General features: G+C 41.4%; 1 protein-coding gene and 1 long non-coding RNA gene across 9 annotated transcripts in view; both read left to right on the top strand.

Annotated features, from left to right (window-relative positions):
- The window catches only part of PRKAG2 (protein kinase AMP-activated non-catalytic subunit gamma 2), a 403,677-nt gene that overhangs the window by 361,841 nt on the left and 19,509 nt on the right, over positions 1-22,327 (top strand). For all 8 annotated transcript variants that reach the window (XR_012655174.1, XR_012655175.1, XM_075062183.1 and 5 more), the window contains 3 exons: positions 10,960-11,005; positions 18,792-18,846; positions 20,661-20,787. Coding sequence is in view for 6 of the 8 variants with exons in the window: in XM_075062183.1 (XP_074918284.1) it covers positions 10,960-11,005; positions 18,792-18,846; positions 20,661-20,787 (228 nt within the window). In the remaining 2 variants the exon portion in view is untranslated. The remainder of the gene's footprint in view (positions 1-10,959; positions 11,006-18,791; positions 18,847-20,660; positions 20,788-22,327) is intronic.
- LOC142046188 (uncharacterized) lies at positions 1,372-7,281 on the top strand. The gene is made up of 2 exons (XR_012655087.1): positions 1,372-1,562; positions 3,966-7,281. It is a non-coding gene; the product is annotated as an uncharacterized LOC142046188 (long non-coding RNA).

Raw genomic sequence — 22,327 nt, 5'->3', positions numbered from 1 at the left:
TTTATTTTCCTTTTGATCCCCCCCCCATCAGCAGAGACATAAGAAGCCCTGCAAAGGGTGGGATCCCCTGGTGCAAGGACTAAAAACTGAGACCTATACAAAAGCCACCCACTGTAGATAACTGGGCATGGCCAGAGTCTCCCACCATCTGGAAGGAAAACCTAAGGAGATTTTTTTTTCCAGAGGGAATCAACTAAAAGCAAAAACTAGTTGGTGGTGATGGTTGGTTGGTTGTTTTTAAATTAAATTACTTGAAAAACTTGTCCTACACTTAAAAAAAAAAAAATAAAAAAATAAAAAAATTAAATGGTGAAGTCATTTGTTGCAAGCAGTTTGCAGCCCTCAGAGACCACGTACAGGCTCTTGAGACCAGAGTAGCTGATCTAGAAGAGCAGCAGGAGACAAATGTATGTAGACGAGACTTTCTGGAACACAGTACAGTGGTCCCATCCTTAGTCTGACAGCTTCTATGCTGTTGAGGAGGATGAAAGTCTTGGGCAAGGAGAACATCAAGCTGCAGCAGAGGGAAATGCTCCCATAGTTGGGACCCTTCTTCTGGATGATGTCATAGTATCCTCTCACACTAAGGATACCTCTCAAGGTGCAAGGACCCCTGTTATTAGGAAGAAAGAGGTAATTGTAATGAAGGATTCCGTTATTAGAGATGGTTGAGTTTGTGGTGACTGGAAGAAGTACATGGTAAATGGCCTGCCAGATGCAAAGGTTGCAGACCTCTTGAGACATCTAGATAGACTTACATATAGTGCTGGAGAGGAGCCAGCAATCATGATATACATAGGTATCAGTGCCATAGGGAAAGGTAGGAGAGAGGTCCTGGAGGCCAATTTTAGGTTGCTAGGTAAGAGATTGAAGTCCAGGACCTCCCTGGCAGCATTCTCTGAAATACTTGTAGTTCCATGCCTAGGGCCATTTAGACAGGCAGAACTACAGGGTCTCGATGGGTGGATGAGACAGTGGTATTTGCAGCAGGGATTTAGGTTTATTAGGAACTGGGTGAAATTTTTGGAAAGGAGGAGCTTACACAGGAAGGATGGACTCCACCTGAACCAAAATGGAACTAGATTGCTGGCATGTAAAAGTAAAAAGGACTTAGAGGTGTCTTTAAACTAAGGGCTGAGGGAAAGCAGACCGATGCAGAGGCGCACACAGATCAGACAGAAACATGCCTTAGGAGAGGATTTATTAAAGAGGATATTCTATCTACCTAGTCTAGTAAAGAAGAGAGGATAGAAGTTGATAAAGTGTAGGTAGGAACTGAAGAGAAACAGTCAAATGAAAAAAAGTCCCATTACAGTACAGTACAGTACATTACATTACATGAAAGCAGACAACTAATATGGACAAATTTTATAAGTGCTTATATACAAGTGCAAGAAGTCTAAATACTAAAATGGGTGAACTTGAGTGCCTGGTATTAAATGAGGATATTGGTATAATAGGCATCACAGAAATTTGGTAGAACAACGATAATCAATGGGATTTGGTAATACCACAATACAAAATACATAGGAATGACAGAAAAGGTCACACTGGTGGGGGAGGTATTAGGGGGTAGCCGTGTTAGTCTGGATCTGTAAAAGCAGCAGAGAATCCTGTGGCACCTTACAGACTAACAGACGTTTTGGAGCGTGAGCTTTTGTGGGTGAATACCCACTTCGTCAGTCCAGGGCAGGTATATATATGCTAGCAAGCAACTAGAGATAACGAGTTAGTTCAATCAGGGAGGATGAGGCCCTGTTCTAGCAGTAGAGTGTGTGAAAACCAAGGGAGGAGAAACTGGTTCTGTAATTGGCAAGCCATTCACAGTCTTTGTTTAGTCCAGAGCTGATGGTGTCAAATTTGCAGATGAACTGAAGCTCAGCAGTTTCTCTTTGAAGTCTGGTCCTGAAGTTTTTTTTTTTGCTGCAGGATGGCCACCTTAAGGTCTGCTATAGTGTGGCCAGGGAGGTTGAAGTGCTCTCCTACAGGTTTTTGTATATTGCCATTCCTGATATCTGATTTGTGTCCATTTATCCTTTTCCGTAGTGACTGTCCAGTTTGGCCGATGTACATAGCAGAGGGGCATTGCTGGCATATGATGGCGTATATTACATTGGTGGACGTGCAGGTGAATGAACCAGTGATGGTCTGGCTGATCTGGTTAGGTCCTGTGATGGTGTCGATAGGTGTCGCTGGTGTAGATATGTGGGCAGAGTTGGCATCGAGGTTTGTTGCATGGATTGGTTCCTGAGCTAGAGTTACTATGGTACGGTGTGCAGTTGCTGGTGAGAATACGTTTCAGGTTGGCAGGTTGTCTGTGGGCAAGGATTGGCCTGCCACCCAAGACCTGTGAAGTGTGGGGATCATTGTCCAGGATGGGTTGTAGATCCCTGATGATGCGTTGGAGGGGTTTTAGCTGGGGGCTGTATGTGATGGCCAGTGGAGTCCTGTTGGTTTCTTTCTTGGGTTTGTCTTGCAGTAGGAGGCTTCTGGGTACACGTCTGGCTCTGTTGATCTGTTTCCTAATTTCCTCGTGCGGGTATTGTAGTTTTGAGAATGCTTGGTGGAGATTTTGTAGGTGTTGGTCTCTGTCTGAGGGGGTTAGAGCAGATGCGGTTGTACCTCAGTGCTTGGCTGTAGACAATGGATCGTGTGATGTGCCCGGGATGGAAGCTGGAGGCATGAAGGTAGGCATAGCGGTCGGTAGGTTTTCGATATAGGGTGGTGTTAATGTGACCATCACTTATTTGCACCGTGGTGTCTAGAAAGTGGACCCTCCTGTGTAGATTGGTCCAGGCTGAGGTGATGGTGGGGTGGAAGTTGTTGAAATCGTGGTGGATTTTTCTAGAGTCTCCTTCCCATGGGTCCAGATGATGAAGATGTCATCAATGTAGCGTAGGTAGAGAAGGGCGTGAGTGGACGAGAGCTGAGGAAGCGTTGTTCCAGGTCAGCCATAATAAAAATTGGCGGTATTGTGGGGCCATGCGGGTTCCCATAGCAGTGCCACTGATCTGGAGATATATATTGTCATCAAACTTGAAATAGTTGTTTGTGTATAAAGGCACAGAGCTCAGCAGCCAGTTGTGCTGTGCATCATCAGGATACTGTTCCTGACAGCTTGATATCCATCTGTGTGTGGGATGTTTGTGTAGAGAGCCTCTACATCCATGGTGGCTAGGATGGTGTTTTTCTGGAGGTGACCAATGCATTGTAGTTTCCTCAGGAAATCAGTGGTGTCACGGAGATAGCTGGGAGTGCTGGTGGCATAGGGTCTGAGTAGAGAGTCCACATATCCAGACAGTCCTTCAGTGAGAGTGCCATATGCCCGAGATGATGGGCGTCCAGGATTTCCGGTTTGTGGATCTTGGGTAGTAGATAGAATAACCCTGGTCGGGGCTCTAAAGGTATGCTGATCTGTTCCGGTGTTAGTGTAGGGAGTGTCCTGAGTAGATGCAGTTCCTTAGTGTATTCCTCAGTGGGATCTGAGGGAAGTGGCCTGTAGAATTTGGTATTGGAGAGTTGTCTGGCGGCCTCCTTTTGGTAGTCAGACCTGTTCATGATGACAACAGAACCTCCTTTATCAGCCTCTTTGATGATGATGTCAGGGTGGTTTCTGAGGCTGTGGATGGCATTGCGTTCTGCACGACTTAGGTTATGAGGTAAGCGGTGTTGTTTTTCCATGATTTCTGCCTGTGCATGTCGGCGGAAGCATTCAATGTATAGGTCCAGACTGTCATTTCGACCCTTAGGAGGAGTCCATGTGAAGTTCTTCTTCTTGTGCTGTTGGTGGGAGGGTTCCTGTGTATCAGTGCACTGTTCAGTGTTGTCCTGGAAGTATTCTTTGAGTTGTAGACGGTGAAAGTAGGCTTCCAGATCGCCACAGAACTGTATCATGTTGGTGGAGGTGGCAGGGCAGAAAGAGTCCCCGAGATAGGACAGACTTTTCTTCTGGGCTGAGGGGGGAGTTGCATTATATGTGAAAGAAAGTATAGAGTCAAATAAGGTAAAAATCTTAAATGAGTCAAACAGTACCATAGGATCTCTATGGATAGAAATTCCATGCTTGAATATTAGGAGTATAGCAGTAGAAGTGTACTACTGATCACCTGACCAGAATGGTGTCGGTGATTGTGAAACACTCAGGGAGATTAGAGAGACTGCAAAAACAGAAGCCTGAATAAGAGAGGGGGATTTCAGTTGTCCCCATTTTGACTGGGAACATGTCACCTCAGGATGGGATGCATAGAGAAAATTTCTAGATCCTATTAATGACTGCTTCATGGAGCAGCTAGTCCTGAAACTCACCAGGGGAGAGGCGATTCTTGATTTAGTCCTAAGTGGCACTCAGGATCTGGTCGAAAAGTTGAATGTAGCTGAAGCACTCAATAATAGCAACCATAATGTAAATAAATGTAACATCCTTGTAGAGGAGAGTACCAGAGAAATCCACCACAGTAGCATTTAACTTCAGAAAGGGGAAGTGCATAAAAATGAGGAGGCTAGAAATGGAAATTAAAAAGAACAGTCACGAGTGAAAGGCATGCAACCTGTACCATAGTAGAGCCTCAAACTATATGTACCCCAAATAAAAAAAGCAGTAAGAGGACCAAAAAAAGTTTCCACAGCTAAACAATAGCATAAAAGGCAGTTAAAGGTCAAAAGAGGAGGGGAGGGATAGCTCAGTGGTTTGAGCATTGGCCTGCTAAACCCAGGGTTGTGAGTTCAGTCCTTGAGGGGGCCACTGAGGGATCTGGGCCAAAAAATCAGTACTTGGTCCTGCTAGTGAAGGCAGGGGGCTGGACTCAATGATCTTTCAAGGTCCCTTCCAGTTCTAGGAGATAGGATATCTATCTTTATTTATTTTATTTAAAAAATAGGAACATAAACTCTGGCAAATCAAGTGTAAAAGTATAGTTAGGCATGGCAAAAAAGAACTTGAAGAGCAACTAGCAAATGACACACACACTCTCTGCAAAATTTTTTAAAGTTTATCATAAGCAGGAAGCCTGCCAAACAATAGTGGCATTACTGGATGACCAAGGTGCTAAAGCACCACTCAAGAAAGACAATGTTTTTGTGTAAAAGCTAAATGAATTCTTTGCATCAGTCTTCACTGCAGAAGATGTGAAGGCGATTCCCAAACATGAGCCATTCTTTTTAGGTGACAGATTGAGGAACTGTCCCAGATTGATGTGTCAGTAGAGGAGGTTTTGGAATAAATTGATAAACTGAACAGTAATAAGTCACTAGGACCAGATGGTAGTCACTCAAAAGTTCTTAAGGAACTCAAGAAACTGGAAAAACTACTTATTGTAGTATGTAACCTATTGCTTAAACCAGCCTCAGTACCAGTTGACTAGCAGATAACTAATAATAACAAGGATTTTTTTAAAAGGTGCCAGAGGTGATCCTGGCAATTACAGGCCAGTAAGTCTGACTTCACTACCAAGCAAATCAGTTGAAACCATAGCAAAGAACAGAATTATCAGACATATAGATGAACACAATATGTGGGGAAGAATCAACACTGCTTTTGTAAATGGTAAGGCATGATTTCCCATCTATTAGAATTATTTGAGGGAATCAACAAGTATGTGGTTAAGTGTGATCCAGTACATACAGTGTACTTGGACTTTCAGAAAGCCTTTGACAAGGTCTTCATCAAAGGCTCTTAAGCAAAGTGGAAGTCATGGGATAAGAGGGAAGAATATCTCCTCCATCAGTAACTGGTTAAAAAATAGGAACCAAAGGGTAGGAATAAAGCATGTTTTCAGTGGAGAGATGTAAATAGCAGGATCCCTCAAGGACTCGTATCTTGACCAGTGCTGTTCAGTGTATTCATAAATGATCTGGAAAAACGGATAAATGGTGAGTCGACAAAGTTTGCAGATGATACAAAATTAGTCAAGATAATTAAGTCCAAAGCTGACTGGAAAGAATTACAAAGGGATCTCACGAAACTGGATGACTGGGCAACAAAATGGCAGATGAAATTCAGTGCTGATAAATACAAAGTAATCCATATTGGAAAATTATAGTCCCAACTATACAAAGTGATGGGGTCTAAATTAGCCATTACCACTCAAGAAAGAGATCTTGAAATCATTATGGATATTTCTCTGAAAAGATCTGCTCAGTGAGCAGTGACAATCAAAGCTTAACAATGTTAGGAACAGTTAGGAAAGGGATAAATAATAAGGCAGTAAATACTATAATCCCACTACATAAATTCATCGTATGCCCACACCTTGAGTACTATGTGCAGTTCTGGTTGCCACATCTCACAAAAATATGTTAAATTGAAAAAGTATGGAGAAAGGGAACACAAATGATTAGGGGTATGGAGTAGCTTCTGAATGAGGAGTGATTTTAAAAATTAGGATTGTTCATCTTGGAAAAGAGATGACTAAGGGGGAATATGGTGGAAGTCTATAAAATCATGTATGATGTGGAGAAAGTGAATAAGGAAGTGTTATTTAGCCTTTCACATAAGACAAGAACCAGCGGTCACCTAATGAAATTAATAGGCAGCAGGTTTTGAATTAACATAAGGGAGTACTTCTTCATATAAGGCACAATCAACCTGTAGAACCCATTGCCAAGGGCTGTTTTGACGGCCAGAAATATAACTGGCTTCAAAAAAGAATTAGGTAAGTTCATGGAAGATACATCTATTAATGGCTATTTAGCACGATGATCAGGACACAACCCCATGCTCTAGATGTCCCTAAACCTCTGCCACATTCTGGGAGTCGATGACAGGGCAGGTATCACTTGATAATTGCCCTGTTCTGTTCATTCCCTCTGAAGTATCTGGTGCTGGCCATTGTTGGAAGACGGGATGGTGGACTATATGGAACATTGGTCTGAACAGGTATAGCCAATACACAAGATGCTCTTCAGCTCATAGCTATTTCATAGAGCTCAGAGAATACTCTAAAAGGCATGTATACGCTGAGAGCTTCTGTTTGCCTGGTAAACAGACACAGATATATGAAAAATTCACTAATACGGCTGTATGTGTATTATTTATCATGTAAACATGGGAGCTGAGTTACATATGTGCTGATGTCTGTTGTGTTTGTGGTAGAACTCAGCTAAAGTAATTTGAAACAATCAGTTCCAGACATTCAGTTTGACTGGAGCTAGCTATGTTTTAAAACTCTCATTAGCTAGCTTGTTTACATATACACTCATGTGCTTGCCATTTTCTTGCTGCTGCTGGGTCCCAATTACCTAAATCAATGATCAGTTTATTTAAAAAAAAAAAAAAAACACCAACCCTCCCACATTTTTTGTCTTGTTGCAAAATAACAAGGAATAATTGGGTACGATCACAATTGAAGTAGGTTTTGCAAAACTGGTCAACCCCTTTCCATTTTGCAGTTAACACAAGGCATTTTATTTATTGTATTGGCTGCAAGGAGTTTGACACAAGCTACTGTCACCATTTTAAGAAACTGACAACTAGAATTTTTCTTGGTGACTTAAGAGTAGAACAATTTGGAGGGACTGTACATTGAGAAGTAGTAGTTTCCATATTGTGATATTAATTCTCAGCTTTTGGTAATACCAGTTTCTTTGCATGTAGTGTATTATCTGAGAGCCAAATTCTGCTCCCCTTACTTAAATTTTGTAGCACCCTATTCCACAAGTAGTCCCATAGACTTAAAATGGAGCTACTTGCATAGTAAGGGGCTAGTCAACCAGAGTAAAGGTGGCAGAATTTGGCTAGTAAAATGAGTAGGAATACTTGTAAAATCTCTGTATATTTTACTATTGTGGTGCTCCTGTTCTAGTAAAAATAAATTATCTTAATGTATTTTTCTTAAATAACTGTAAACCAGTCTTTTAAAATTAATAACACCACTTAGGACCAGACTGTGCAACCCTTATTCTTACCGGATTGCACTTGCACAAGTTAACCCATTGAGGTCAATGGGACTGTTTATGTAACAAGGTATGACTCAAGATAAGTAAGATTACAGAATCTGCCCCTAAATTAATTATTTTTCTTTATGTACCAATTGAATGCAAATCCAGTGTAACTGTAAATTTAAATTAAAATACTCTGAATTCTCTTAATTTCGTGAAGCTGGAGTTACTTCACTGCTTTGAATTAAGCTTGACAATCTTAAAATCATTGTGATTTGTATATTTTTAAGGGCAATAAAAACCTCTCCTGCTGCTGTGTTAACGCAACAAGTGAATTACATACATTCCACTTGAATTTTCTCCAAAGCCCAACATGTGCCACTGTGCAAGTATTGGATAACCTCTTTAAACCATTTATGAGGAAAGTTAGTGGAGTTTTTTACCTCAAATAAATGCATTTCTATTTTGCATAAAGGCATCAAAACACCATTGCCAAGGGATCTGTAGAAAGTTCAAGGCTTTTACATTGCCACAAACATTCCTATTATTTCTCAAAGCATTCCTACCATCTGCTGCAACTGTCAATGAAAGTCAAACTATATTCTGAATCCTGAGCCAGGTTTTAATCCTTTATGAATATTCTCTTCAAAATGTGGTCATAACAACAGGTGTAACTTCATCTCATCAGCCTTTAACAAGATTTCTGATGGCTTAGCTAGACTGAATCAAGCTAAAATATCTCACCTGTTTTACTGTTTGCAAGTACCCTGAAAACCAGTTTGTTTTACTTACGTATATATCTTGCTTTTATATTGCTTCTAGAAATGGTTCCTTTAGGTCAGGGGTCGGCAACCTCTGGGCTAGGCCAGTTTGTTTACCGGCTGCATCGGCAGGTTCGGCAGACCGTGGCTTCCACTGGCTGTGGTTCACTATCCCAGGCCAATGGGGGTGGCGGGAAGCCAGGGCCAGTACATCCCTTACCCGTGACGCTTCCCGCTGCCCCCATTGGCCTGGGACAGTGAACCATGGCCAGTGGAAGCTGCAGTCCACTGAACCTGCAGATGCGGCAGATAAACAAAGTAGCCCAGCCAGCCAGGGTGCTTACCCTGGCGAGCCATGTGCCAGAGGTTGCCAACCCCTGCTTTAGGTAATCTAGTGACTGTGTCAACTAGTCAGCATCTTCTGGCACATTTCAAGGGATGCCAATTGCAGGAATGATCATGTTTGAGGGTGGCCCCTAGCAGTTTAGTGGTTTAATTTAGTAGATGAACTATCCTAATTTGCCCAATGCCTCTAAATACTAAAGCCTCAGAAGTACCTGAAGATGATTCATGAGAGGGGTGAGGGCACCTTGGCCCTGAGTAGAGCCAGGGCAGTAGCTGTTATTGAGCATCAAACTAACATGTCTAGATATGTCTAGGTTTTCTAAAGGTGGTAATCATGACTTCGCAATAATTAGTTCACAGACAAAGCTGCTAAAAGTATATTCAGGAAACTGTCAGTGAATTGCAGAAGGCCACTAACAACCTTGGGGAGGTCATATAATAATGTCTGGAGCCAGAGCTGCAGGAGGCTGCCATTTGAGCAACAAGAAATTAGGCAGTGTGACAGAGGCTGGGGAGGGCAAAAATGTGGTCTTCTGCAGGTTTTAATAATGAGAACAAAGCACCAGCTGTGATTGAAAAATCATAACATTATCTTCATGCTTTCTCTTTTGTACACGGGGAAATGAAGTCTTACAGAATAAAAAATCAGCCACGTCCCCAGTTATTCCTTTAGGGTATAACAAGGCTACCTTCTCTGCCTTTTGGACCACCACACACAGAGTCTGGATGCTTTCTAAGATTATTAGCAGCAGTGTTATTTATTAGGTCCCCTCCACCAGTTCATCACTACAGCCTTGTGCAGCAATATATAAATGCACATAAACTTGCCCCTTAGCCCACTTCCTATGGAGGAAGAGGGAAAGATCTAGTATCCCCAGACTCCTGTCAGCAAGGAAGTGCAAAGGGGAAGCTATCTGTTAACTTTCCCCAGCTCATGGGTTCATTGTTCTCATTAGCTTGTCAGCCTCCTGCACCCATCTCCCAATTAAGTCGACTCCAGGGGCAATAGTTCATTAGCTCAGTAGAGTGCTGGGTCAGTACTGTCACAAAGAGGAAAAAGCATTTACCTCAGTTTTCAGAGGGGTAGCCGTGTTAGCCTGTATCAGCAAAAACAGCGAGGAATCCTTGTGGCACCTTAGAGACTAACAAATTTATTTGGGCATACGCTTTCATGGGCTGAAACCCGCTTCATCAGATGCATGGAGTGAAAAATACAGTAGGCGCGTGTGTGTGTATATAATATAATTTTATAGCACATGAAAAGATGGGAGTGGTCTTACCAAGTGGAGGGGTCAGTGCTCATGAGGCCGATTCAATCAAGATGGAAGTGGCCTATTTCCAACTTTGATTGAATTGGCCTCGTTAGCAGTGACCCCCCAGTTGGTAAGGCAACTCCCATCTTTTCATGTGCTATAAAATTATATTATATACACACACACGCGCCTACTGTATTTTTCATTCCAAGCATCTGATGAAGCGGGTTTCAGCCCATGAAAGCTTATGCCCAAATATATTTGTTAGTCTCTAAGGTGCCACAAGGATTCCTCATTGTTTTTACCTCAGTTTTGTAATTCAGTTTTATCCATCATTACTGGGTCTTGTCAATGTCTTAATACAGATAAACACTGTTCATCAATCTTCCTTTAAAAGTGGCCTGCAAGGAGTTTTTTAAAACTGGGAGGCATGTGCACTTTTTTCTAAGATACAATATGCTATAATTACTTGGTATATGTCTTTAAACCTAGTGCTGGGAAATGTTGCTCTTGCTTCCTGTATGTTTAGTGTCAGTAAGTTCTGCTCTTCACTGGGCCAGTATATTTCAAGAATTATGACCAACTTTGACTTTATGCAGTAGTGAATCTGCAGTAAAACGTAAGGAAATAATTCGGATTTGAAAGTTATTGTTAAAACCTAACATTCTCTTGGTTGGGATTGGACAATGTTTTAAGCATTATAGACTTTCATGTTTTCATTATAGGTTCAGATCTATGAATTGGAGGAGCACAAGATTGAAACGTGGAGGGGTGAGAACATTTCTATTAAGATCCATTGATGCCTGTTAAGGAAACTTAAAATTATCTCTGAAAATATTGGTTACTCATATACTTAATCTCTCTCTTACTAAGATACTTGAACGAAAACAAGAAATATTTAGAGTTAGTCTGTTTGCTCACACTGCTTATTTTTGCACTTGAAATAATAATCCTGTCGGTGGTGGTGGTGGTAAATAATAAACTCTAGTAAAACAAAGGTCCTGTTTTCAGACCGACTTTCACAGAAGTCGTTTTTGTTTTAAAACAAAGTATCTTTTATAGGATGAGTAAATCTTAAACTAACTTGTTTGGATCTTGGTGGGTTTATATACTGTGCCTTCTCCCAATAACACCTTCACAATCAATATTACAGTATCCTGCTTTGAAAACTCTTAGTGTTCACTTGACGGTCACATCATGAGCTACAACTAATTGTTGTGTGAGAGCTTGAGAAGGACTTTGTTTAACTTCATGTCACTTAATGAACTGTTCCTAAATATAAACGCTCTCCAATTGCCTATAGTTTTTAAAATCTTTCCTACTGTTTTAAACGCAGTTTGTGGAATGTAGCCGTTGGTTGGTTGCTTTTTCCAGTTTTATGTTAACAAATTGTGGTAGCAGTTTCAAATATATTTTATAGCCATGAGCTAGTAACCTTTTAAAAATGACAACTTACAATTCTCTTTTTTTCTTAGCTAACATTTAATGATGTTGTATAGAGATGATGATTGTCATACAACATTTTTATCATCAGTTCATGCTGATTTAAAGGAGTTAAGCAAAAAATTGAAAATCAAATAAGTTGATTAACTTTGGCAACTTAGTCTTCTAATTTTAAAAATCACGAGCTAAAAATTCTTAGTGTTTGTTTCATATAAATCTAAATATAAAATCCACTCTCTTGGTGCATGTGCACTCAAGATTATCATGTTGGGGCCAGCTGACCCTGAGTTCCTCCTTACCACTCACCCAAGGCTGTGAGGAAGAGTGACACTGCTCGTAGTTTCTCTTGCAAGCTTTAACTATTTACACAATTTTTTTTATCTTCTTAGTATAGGTCTTGGTTTTTAGGATAGATAGGTTTTAATAGGCTTCTGTTCTGGGTAGTAGAGCTTTTCATTGCCTGGTACCAAGCTACAGCCCTTATGGTTGAGCAAAAATATCTGTGGTGCAAATATTGTCCATTTTGTGAGGTGGTTATGTCCCTCAATGATGGACATACAAGATGCCTGTTATGCCTGAGTGAGGGGCATATTACTGATACATGCACTGTTTGTCAGTCATTTTCTAAACACACTGAAAAGGCAATAGAGACTCACCTAAAACTTTATCTGCTGGAGAAATCAATGAGACCTGCCTCTGATCCAGGTAAACGAAATTTACCCAGATCTCAGCAGTCTTCCACCAGAAGTACCCGATAAGTGTGGACATTATGGGCAGCTCTAGAACTCCTCTTCTGAAGCATTCTTCTTCTCCTGTTATTACCGAGTCCTCTTCAATGACTGATTTGGTAAGATACAGCACCACTCTTCTAAAGAGCATATATACAGGTGTTAGGAACCTGGCAACAAGAAAAGACATAAATCACCTCAGCCTTCCTGGTACAAAGCTGGAGTTGGGATCCTCTGTCACCCAGAAAGACTCCATGCACTGGTACCAGATAAGGAGCACCCTCAGAGCAGTCTCCAGTATGCACTGAACGGCACTGCCTTTGGGACGCACAGTACTGACATCAAGGCTTTTACTGTTCCTGTACCAGTGACTTCCTAACTTTCAAAATTGTTGCTCACGGTACCAGCAGTCTTGAGACAGACATTCACTGTATTTTGGGGTGGGTGGGAAGCAAGGGGAGAAGGGGGAATCTACTTTTTTCTGCCCTCCCTGAGTCACAGTTGTTACCTTTGGTTGTGGACATTCCCTTATCTGTACGCACCACTGCCATTTCTTCAGTACTGAGTAGGTAGTCTTCTGTATCATCTAAAGATTTTCCTAGATCAGGACCTGGGATGCCTGCCAAATCAGCTCCCCTATTGGAAGAAAAGTGTTCTTTCTTATCCACTTCAGACCGCACTGGGGAGGGTTCATTCACATACTCCAAAATCTCTCTTATCTGACCCTTTTACATCTAATAAGGAGTCCAAGGCTGAAAATTTACCCTAGTAGATATAGGGGATATAAGGAGGGAACCTGGTACCTTCCCTGTGGCCCTCAACTCATTTTGCTTATAGCTGTCGTTCATGGCCATTGTGGGCACTATGGGGCTTCCATCACACCAGAAAACCTTCCTCTACCCTCTCCAGGGCCTATCTCCCTCCTGAAGGTCCAACAGCATTAGCAATCCCAGATGTCACTTGCTGATCCTCAGCTATTACAACTTTCTGATGAAAAAATCATCAGTCAGCTGAACTTGCCCCTGCTGCCATTTCATTGTCATGCCCTGACAAAGCTATGGTCCCATCTGCTCCATCACTCCAACAACTACAAGGCTTTTCAAGTATCAGAGATGTAGCCATGTTAGTCTGGATCTGTAAAAGCAGCAGAGAGTCCTGTGGCACCTTATAGACTAACAGATGTATTGGAGCATGAGCTTTCGTGGGTGATGATACCATAGCACAACTGGTTGCTGAGCTCTGTGACTTCACACACAACTATTTCAAATTTGATGACAATATATACCACCAGACCAGTGGCAGCGCTGTGGGCACCCGCATGGCCCCACAATATGCCAACATTTTTATGGCTGATCTGGAACAACGCTTCCTCAGCTCTTGTCCAGTCATGCCCCTTCTCTACCTACGCTACATTGATGACATCTTCATCATCTGGACCCATGGGAAGGAGACACTCTGGAAAAATTCCACACGTTTCAACAGCTTTCCACCCCCACCATCAACCTCAATGCCTGGACCCCAATCTACCACGGGAGTCCACTTCCAAACACCACGGCAAATAAGTGACGGGTCATGTTACAACCACCCATAACGAAAAAACCCACCAAGCCGCTAACGCCGTACCGGTCATTCCTCCAGCTCATCACCGGACATGACAACACGGATCCAATTGTCTACAGCCAAGTCACTGAGGTACAAACTGCAACCGTGCTCCACCCCCAGACAGAAGACCAACACCTACAAAATCTCAACCAAGCAGGCTCAAAACTCTACGATACCTGCATGAAGTAAATAAGGAAACAGATCAACAAAGCCAGATGCATACCCAGAAGCCTCCCTACTGGCAAAGACAAGCCCAAGAAAGAAACTAACAGAACGTCAACTGGCCATCACATACAGTCCGTCAGCTAAAACTCTCCAAGGCATTATCGGGGATCCTACAACCCATCCCTGGACAATGATCCCTCAACTCACAGACCTTGTGCAGGCCAATCCCTTGCCCACAGACAACCCGCCAACTGAAACATAGTCTTCACCAGTAACTACACCCGCACCATAGTAATCTAACTTTAGCGAACAAACTCATGCAACCTTCTGCCCACGTATCTACACAGCGACCCCAATACACGAAGCTAAATCGATTCAAAAGAAAACACAACTCACAGTCATTCACCTGCACGTTACCCGCAAATTGTAATATATGCAGCCAGTGCCCCTTTCGCTATGTACATTGGCCAACTGGACAGTCCTATGTAAAGGATAATGGACACACAAATCAGATATTAGGAATGGCAATTACAACCTCTTGTTGTGAAGAACACTCTCCAATCTCCTCGGACACACATAGGAGATTTAAAGGCAGCCATCCTGCAGCACAAAAAACTCGGACCAGCTTCAAGAGAAACTTGCTGAGCTTCGTCCATCTGCAACTTTGACACCTTAGTCAGGATAAACAAAGACTCGTGATGGCTAGCAACTACAAACCAGTTTCTCCTTCTCTTGGTTTTCACACTCAGCCTGCTAGAAGTGGCCTTCATCCTCCCTGACTGAACTAACTCGTTATCTCTCCGCTTGATTACTTGCTTGCATATTCATATTTATACCTGCCTCTGGAAATTTCCACTACATGCATCCAACGAAGTGGGCATTCACCCATGAAAGCTCATGCTCCAATATGTCTGTCGGTCTATAAGGTGCCACAGGACTCTTTAAGGCTTTTCAAGACCTCCTTTGTCAGATGGCAGAGCCGTTGGGCATTACAGCTGAGTTAGTGCAAGAGACATTCCGTAAACAGTTACACATCCTGTGCACCTGAATGCCAGACAGCCTGCCTATGCCACTCAGCGAAGGACTCTTTATAACTTGCACAGTCCTTAAGGCAGACTCCTGCATCTTTTCCACTGAAATCTAAAAAAAGTAGAGAGAAGGTACCAGGACTATCCTCAGACACTGTGGCAAGATTGATGGTAACATCTATGACAATGAGGTGAGGGCTTTTTGAATACCATCCTCACAGATTCTCAAAGAAATACAGACTGCTATAGGAAACCTTCTTAAGGGTTGTGATCTGTTCAGCAGAAAGCGGGTGATGCGTTGTGCTCATCAGAGGACTCCCAGGCTACACTTGGTTTCTTGAGTCTACACCACACAATCCTGAAGAAAAGAAGCCTAGCAGCCCTATTCAAGGCAGGTTCCTTCTGCCCCCCTTTTAGCCTCTATACTAAAGACTGTAAGAACCACTGAGAAAGAAACAAAGAATACACAGATTACCTGCATTCTTCCTTAGGGGCAGCAGTGTTTGTTTGATGGTTAGCTGAGAGCTTCCCAAAACTACGTCCCTTTTCCCTATCTCATTCGGACACAGCTTATTTTCTTTTTTGAGAAGCTTGGACCAATATTGCCTCATACTCTTGGATCCTGGAAATTGTAGAGGTTGGATATTAGGTTGCATTTTAGATGTTTCCAGTCTTCCATCCACATTCCCCATCCCTTTTCAGTGATCCCTCTCAGAAGAGAATTACATCAGGAGATGTCCTACTTTGGGAGCAATAGAAGTGCCTCTTCAATAAAGGGGGGGAAGTTTTTTTGTTTTTGTTTTTGTTTTTTTTATTCCTGTTCCTTTTTCCTTGAACTGAAAATTAGGATGCTACCCAGTTCTCGACTCAAGGAAACTCAGATTCATTCATGGAGGCAAGTTCAAAATGGCAACCCCATCTCAGTAATCCCATTCCTAGAGTCAGTACCTTCAAGATGCATATTGCCATGCTTTGATCCACTCAGCCCACACAAGCTCCTGAGAGTCCTACTGGGGAGCTCACGTTTCCAGTTTGGAGTCTTTCCGATTGGGTTATCAACAGCCCTAAATGGTTTCACAGAAAGTTTGGATAAAATGGCAGTGTACATAAGGAGACATAAAAGTTTGTTCCTGCCTGAATCACCGGCTTGTTTGGGGGAGCTCATGTCAACAGGTAAGATGTCGTTCATCACATCCTACAACTCTTTGCCACCTTGTAACTCAAGATCAGTAAGGAAAAGTCATCTTTGATGCTGACCCAGAAAATACAACTTATTGTGACACTGCAAAATTCCATGACAGGTAGGGCATACTTACCTCAGGCCAGATTGTCTAAGGTTGATAGTTCATGTGGCTTCATGCACATTGGTCATACCATGTACCAGACTTTACTTCAGCCACTTTTTCATACAATGAAAGTAAATAAATGTGTATCCTGAGCAAGCATCTTATCAATGTGCCAGTTCATATTCCTTGAGCCCTATTATTTCCAGTTGATGCAATAATCCCAATCATGTATGCAGAAGTGTTTCATTTTTTCCACTTCTGTCCTCAAAACAGTAGTGACAAACTCCTTCATCCTTAGCTGGGGAGCACATCCAGACAACATGAATCTCCAGGTTTGTGATCCTCAAAGGAGTCTTTTCTTCTCAGAAATATATTAAACTTGCAGCAATGTGTTTAGCTTGTGTAGTGTTTTCCCTCTGATCCAAGGCAGAATGGTGTAGAGGGTGAGAGACAAAACCACACCCAGCATTGTATGTGAGCAGGCAAGGAGGAGCACAATCATCTTTCTTGTCAGGAATTAGTCTGCTTGTGGACTTAGTGCATCCATCATCAGATCACTCTGATAGTTGTTCACCTTCCAGGACTACAGAACACACTAGTCAGATCACATGAGCAGGCAGTTTTCAGAAAACCATGAGTAAGGCTCTTTATAATTCAGCCTTTCACAGGTGGGGTTACCCACACATGAATTTGTTTACCACAAGCACAAACAGGAGATGTGCCACCTGTTGCTTTGAGGGGCCTGAACCTGGGACCATGCTCAGACACAATCCTCATTTTGTGGATCTCAGGTCTGATGTGTGTGTATACTCTGATACTGAGGGTTTTAAAGAAACTAAAACAAGAGTAGGAGTACTTGTGGCACCTTAGAGACTAACATTCATTTGAGCATAAGCTTTCGTGGGCTACAGCCCACTTCTTCAGATGCATGGAATGGAACATATATTGAGGAGAGATATATATGCACACATACAGAGAGCATGAAAAGGTGGGAGTTGCCCTACCAACTCTAAGAGGCCAATTAAGGAAAAAAAACAAAACGTTTGAAGTGATTTTCTCCCCCCTTGTAAGTATTCTTACACTTCTTATCAAACTGTCTGTACTTGATTATCACTTCAAACGTTTTGATTTTTTTTCCTTAATTGGCCTCTTAGAGTTGGTAGGGCAACTCCCACCTTTTCATGCTCTCTGTATGTGTGTATATATCTCTCCTCAATATATGTTCCATTCCAAGCATCCGAAGAAGTGGGCTGTAGCCCACGAAAGCTTATGGTCAAATAAATTTGTTAGTCTCTAAGGTGCCACAAGTATTCCTGTTCTTTTTGCGGATACAGACTAACACGGCTGCTACTCTAAAACAGGAGTCTGAGTAATGATCCTGATAGCATCAGCTTGGCCCAGGCAATTCTGATACCTCATAAGATTTTCAATTCTGTCTCCTTTTTAACATTGCCAATTAGTCCAGATGTAGTCCCTCCGTCCGGTCCCCCCCCCCCCCCCCAACAACTAGCGTCTACATCCAGCCTCTCTGTCTCAGCCTGGATGCTGGCTGGCTGATTATCGTGGAAAGAGGCTTGTTCTCGAGTCCACAATTTCTCCCCAAAGTGTCTTCAAACTTGCTCTTATCCTATCAGTGTTCTTCCCTGAACTACATTCCAACAGAGGTAAGCAAGATTCAACTTTTTAGGTGTATGGAGGGCGCTCTCATTTTATCTGTATAGAACGGTCATCCAGGGTCTTACCTACATTTTTTTGTTGTCTTTGCCAAGAGAAAGATGAGCCAGGTCAATTCATCTTAAAGGCAATCTGTATTGATCTCAGATGGTATTACGATTTGTTCCCAGTTAGCTAGTTTAGATTTTCTGGGTGACATCAGGTCTACTGGCCAAAAGATGTGCACCAAGAGTCAAAAATATATAGACAGCACATCTAAGAACCACAGTTATTGTAAGCCTTTATCCAATGGAAGAATCTTCTCTTCATGATGTTTTGTATTACTATGACGACACCTAGTGGTGATACTCTTCTTTTTCGTTACTTTAATTCTTGTTTAAATAATTCCTATAGATCCCTTTGCTGATTGTCCCTTTAACTTCAGTGTAGAGGGCTCACTGTCAAAAGTACCCCTGCACATTTATTTAACTTTAAAAAAGAATTCTAGATGTTTGTCTGATTGTGAGCCTTTGTAACTTCTTATCCGTTTAATTTTATAGCGGGGAGTTGTTATACACATTATAGTAATTGTCCACTTCCTTGTAGCTAAAACATTGATTTTTTTAAAATATTTGTGTTTTTTTTAATACAGAGCTTTATTTACAAGAAACTTTTAAGCCTTTAGTGAACATCTCCCCGGATGCAAGGTAAGTTTCTGTTGCTTGCTTTTAAATTGTGCTGATCATGGAATTAGTACTGAGATTTCTTTATCTACGTTAAAGAGAAACAGGATTTTAATTTGTGAACTAGAGTAAGATAACGAAGAATGGAAAGACTCTTTGCATGTTTTTATTTAAGTGACTCAAAGGAAGAACGCTCAAAAATCAGCGTTGAGTCCGGTAGGATATCTTGTAGCATTGCAGCAACTTGCAAGCTTGCCACAAACCCCTTGTTTTAATTCCCTTCAGTGCACTTGTCAGGAAGGGGATGGGGCCAATGACATGACTGCTTTTTAATTTGTATACCTATCAGAGCAGAGAAAACAAATACTGTAGGGAAGATGATTCTTACGTACATCACTTCACTTCACAAATCCTAATTATCAAGGAAAATCATTTCTCTATAAGTGTTACTCTGATAAATAGATGTTACTGATGCAAGAAGTGTTAATCAATATACTAACTTTTTGGAGCTATGTCCTAAGCATTTGTTCCAACAGTCTGGGAAATGTCAGTACTTCAAGGGTTAACCTTACATTAAAAATGAGTAATGTCTTGTCTCAAATGATTACAGTTGATGATCAGTTATTTTTCTTGCAGTCAAACTAACATTTTCTATTTCCTACTGTGCTTCCAGCTTTCAAGATGAGTAAGGTTATGTCTACACTACCGCAGTAAGTCGACCTAAGTTACGCTACTCCAGCTATGTGAATAACGTAGCTGGAGTCAATGTAGCTTAGGTCGACTTACTGCGGGGTCTACACTGCGCTAGGTTGATGGGAAACACACTCGGGTAGACTTCCGGCTATAGTATAGACATAGCCTAAGACTAGATTGTTCAGCTATAACAGGGTTCAAAAAAGAACTAGATAAATTCATGGAGGATAGGTCCATCAACAGTTATTAGCCAGGATGGGCAGGGATGGTGTCACCTGATGATTTCCTGTTCTGTTCATTCCCTCTGGGGCACTTGGCATTGGCCACTGTCAGAAGACAGGATACTGGGCTGAATGGACTTTTGGTCTGACCCAGTATGTCTGTTCTTATGTTCAGGGGATTGTTAATATCATACACCCTCTCCTCTCTTGGTCACTATTTCAAATTCAATCAGCGTTACTGTCCTCTAATATTTGTCCCACCCCCAAATCATCTCTGTGGCATATGTTTAATCAGATGGTGATCTTGGCTCCATTTCTTGTGACAAGTGTATACATCCTGAAAGGCAATTGCCATTAAATAATAATTTATAATACAAAATTGGCATTGCTGGATGTCTCAACGAACTGTTAGAGTGTACAGTGAAAGTGAACACTCTTCCCCCCTGATGTGATGCTTTCAGCTGAGGATTGAGGTACATCCAGTGCAAAAGAGTTGGAATACTGTACACTGTCACTCTGTGTGTTTCTCTTTGAATAGAGGGCATTTGTTTTGAGTGCTATTAATTGGCTTTATTTTTGAAGTGACTATTGTCCTAATGAAAAACTTAAATTGTGGAGAAATGTTGCGTCTACTAACTTCTCTGTTACAATGGTTCACTGTCCCTCAATATTTACTGATACCAAAGGTTTACTAAAATGTTGATGTATATCTGTGTGCATGTGGTTTGTCTTCAACAATAGTGAACTAAACTTGCTGATATTTTTTGCTATGCGTAAGTTCTGCAGTTTCTCTAGGATTTTATGTGAAAATTAGGGTAAATAATTACTGGTCTTGTGTATTCTTTGTGATGTTCTTATGTCAGAGTACGTTTTGGAATTTTACAGTCAGAATTCACTAACAGATTTAATGATTTTTTTCCTCAGCCTTTTTGATGCTGTATATTCATTGATCAGAAACAAAATCCACAGATTGCCAGTTATTGATCCTGTCAGTGGGAATGCACTTTATATACTTACCCATAAAAGAATCCTAAAGTTCCTCCAGCTTTTTGTAAGTAGTTTAAAATGTACTTTGACTGATTTTAAATAAAAGCAGCAAAGAGTCCTGTGGCACCTTATAGACTAACTGTTAGTCTGTAAGGTGCCACAGGACTCTTTGCTGCTTTTACAGATCCAGACTAACACGGCTACCCCTCTGATACTTGATTTTAAATAGAAGCCTATTACTGTTAATAATGTAAACCCTTCATTGGAATCTTTTCTTGAGTAAACACTTTAATTTTTGCTTGTAAGTGGCGTTGCGTGTTTTCTTGACAGAAAAGATATGATAGAAGGAAAGATCAAAAATGTAGTTGTTGTTGGCTTCTTCCCCTGTCCCTCCCCTCCCCCCCCCATGCATTTAGAAAAAGTTGGTAGCTGACACAGACTGTCCTATATTCTATTGTTTTGCTGTCTTCTCTCCAGTAACACTATTGCAAAAAAATGTCAAGTTCAGCTCAAATTCCAGAGACTGGAATTTCCTTAGGTTAGTCTTGCAGCTTCTGTCATGGTGGTGAGTATGAAGCAAGAGAAGATTATTGTAGTTCATACTGTGTTCAGAGAAGCCCTTATAGAATTTTAGAAGATTAGATAACACAAGAACTAGGGGCCACTAAATGAAATTAATAGGCAGCAGGTTTAAAACAAATAAAAGGAAGTATTTCTTTATGCAACCTGTGGAACTCCTTGCCAGAGGATGTTGTGAAGGCCAAGACCGTAACAGGGCTCAAAAAAGAACTAAATAAATTCATGGAGGATTCATCAATGGCTATTAGCCAGGATAGGTAGGGATGGTGTCCCTAGTCTCTGTTTTCCAGAAGCTGGGAATGGGTGACAGGATGGAACATTTGATGATTACCTGTTCTATTCATTCCCTCTGAAGCCTCTGGCATTGGCCACTGTTGGAAGACAGAATACTAGGCTAGATGGACCTTTGGTCTGACCCAGTATGGCTGTTCTTATGTTCTTAATGTTCTGAGCAGCCAGAGTAGGTGGTGGTTTGAACTAAGTATACAGTCCAGAATGATTACGCTTTGTCTTTCTGTTCCTGCCATTTTTTGTTGGTTTTTGCTTTCAGTGGATTGAAAAAGGGAAAGATGCAGCTTAGGGTCAAATGCATATTATGTATTGTCATTACATAAGCTTAGATAAATATACAGCTTCAGAATAGAAAAAATTCACTTTCTAATCTTAATTCTGCATCTCTTTGATAAAATTGTTTTAGATCTGAACCTGTTTTTCAGCTTAACTCAAACATACTTATTAGATTGGTATGAAACTCTATGATGATGATTTGAACTTTCTAGATAAAGCATTGAATGCTGACTTCTTCATGTAAAGTTCAATTATATGAGGGCACTTTAGCCATAAGACATCTATATGAGGAAAAAAACAGTTACTAACCGTTCTGTAATTGTTCTTCAAAATGTGTTGCACATGTCCATTCCAATGTAGGTGTGTGCACACCCCAAATACAGTTGCCAGAGTTTTTTTTCCCTAATGGTATCTGTCGGATTAGCTCTGGTGCCATGTGCACAGCGCCAATATAAAGG

This window comes from Chelonoidis abingdonii, chromosome 2, assembly GCF_003597395.2.
Source record: "Chelonoidis abingdonii isolate Lonesome George chromosome 2, CheloAbing_2.0, whole genome shotgun sequence".
NCBI classification, from domain to species: Eukaryota; Metazoa; Chordata; order Testudines; family Testudinidae; genus Chelonoidis; species Chelonoidis abingdonii.
This window is presented reverse-complemented; position numbering and strand designations above follow the sequence as displayed.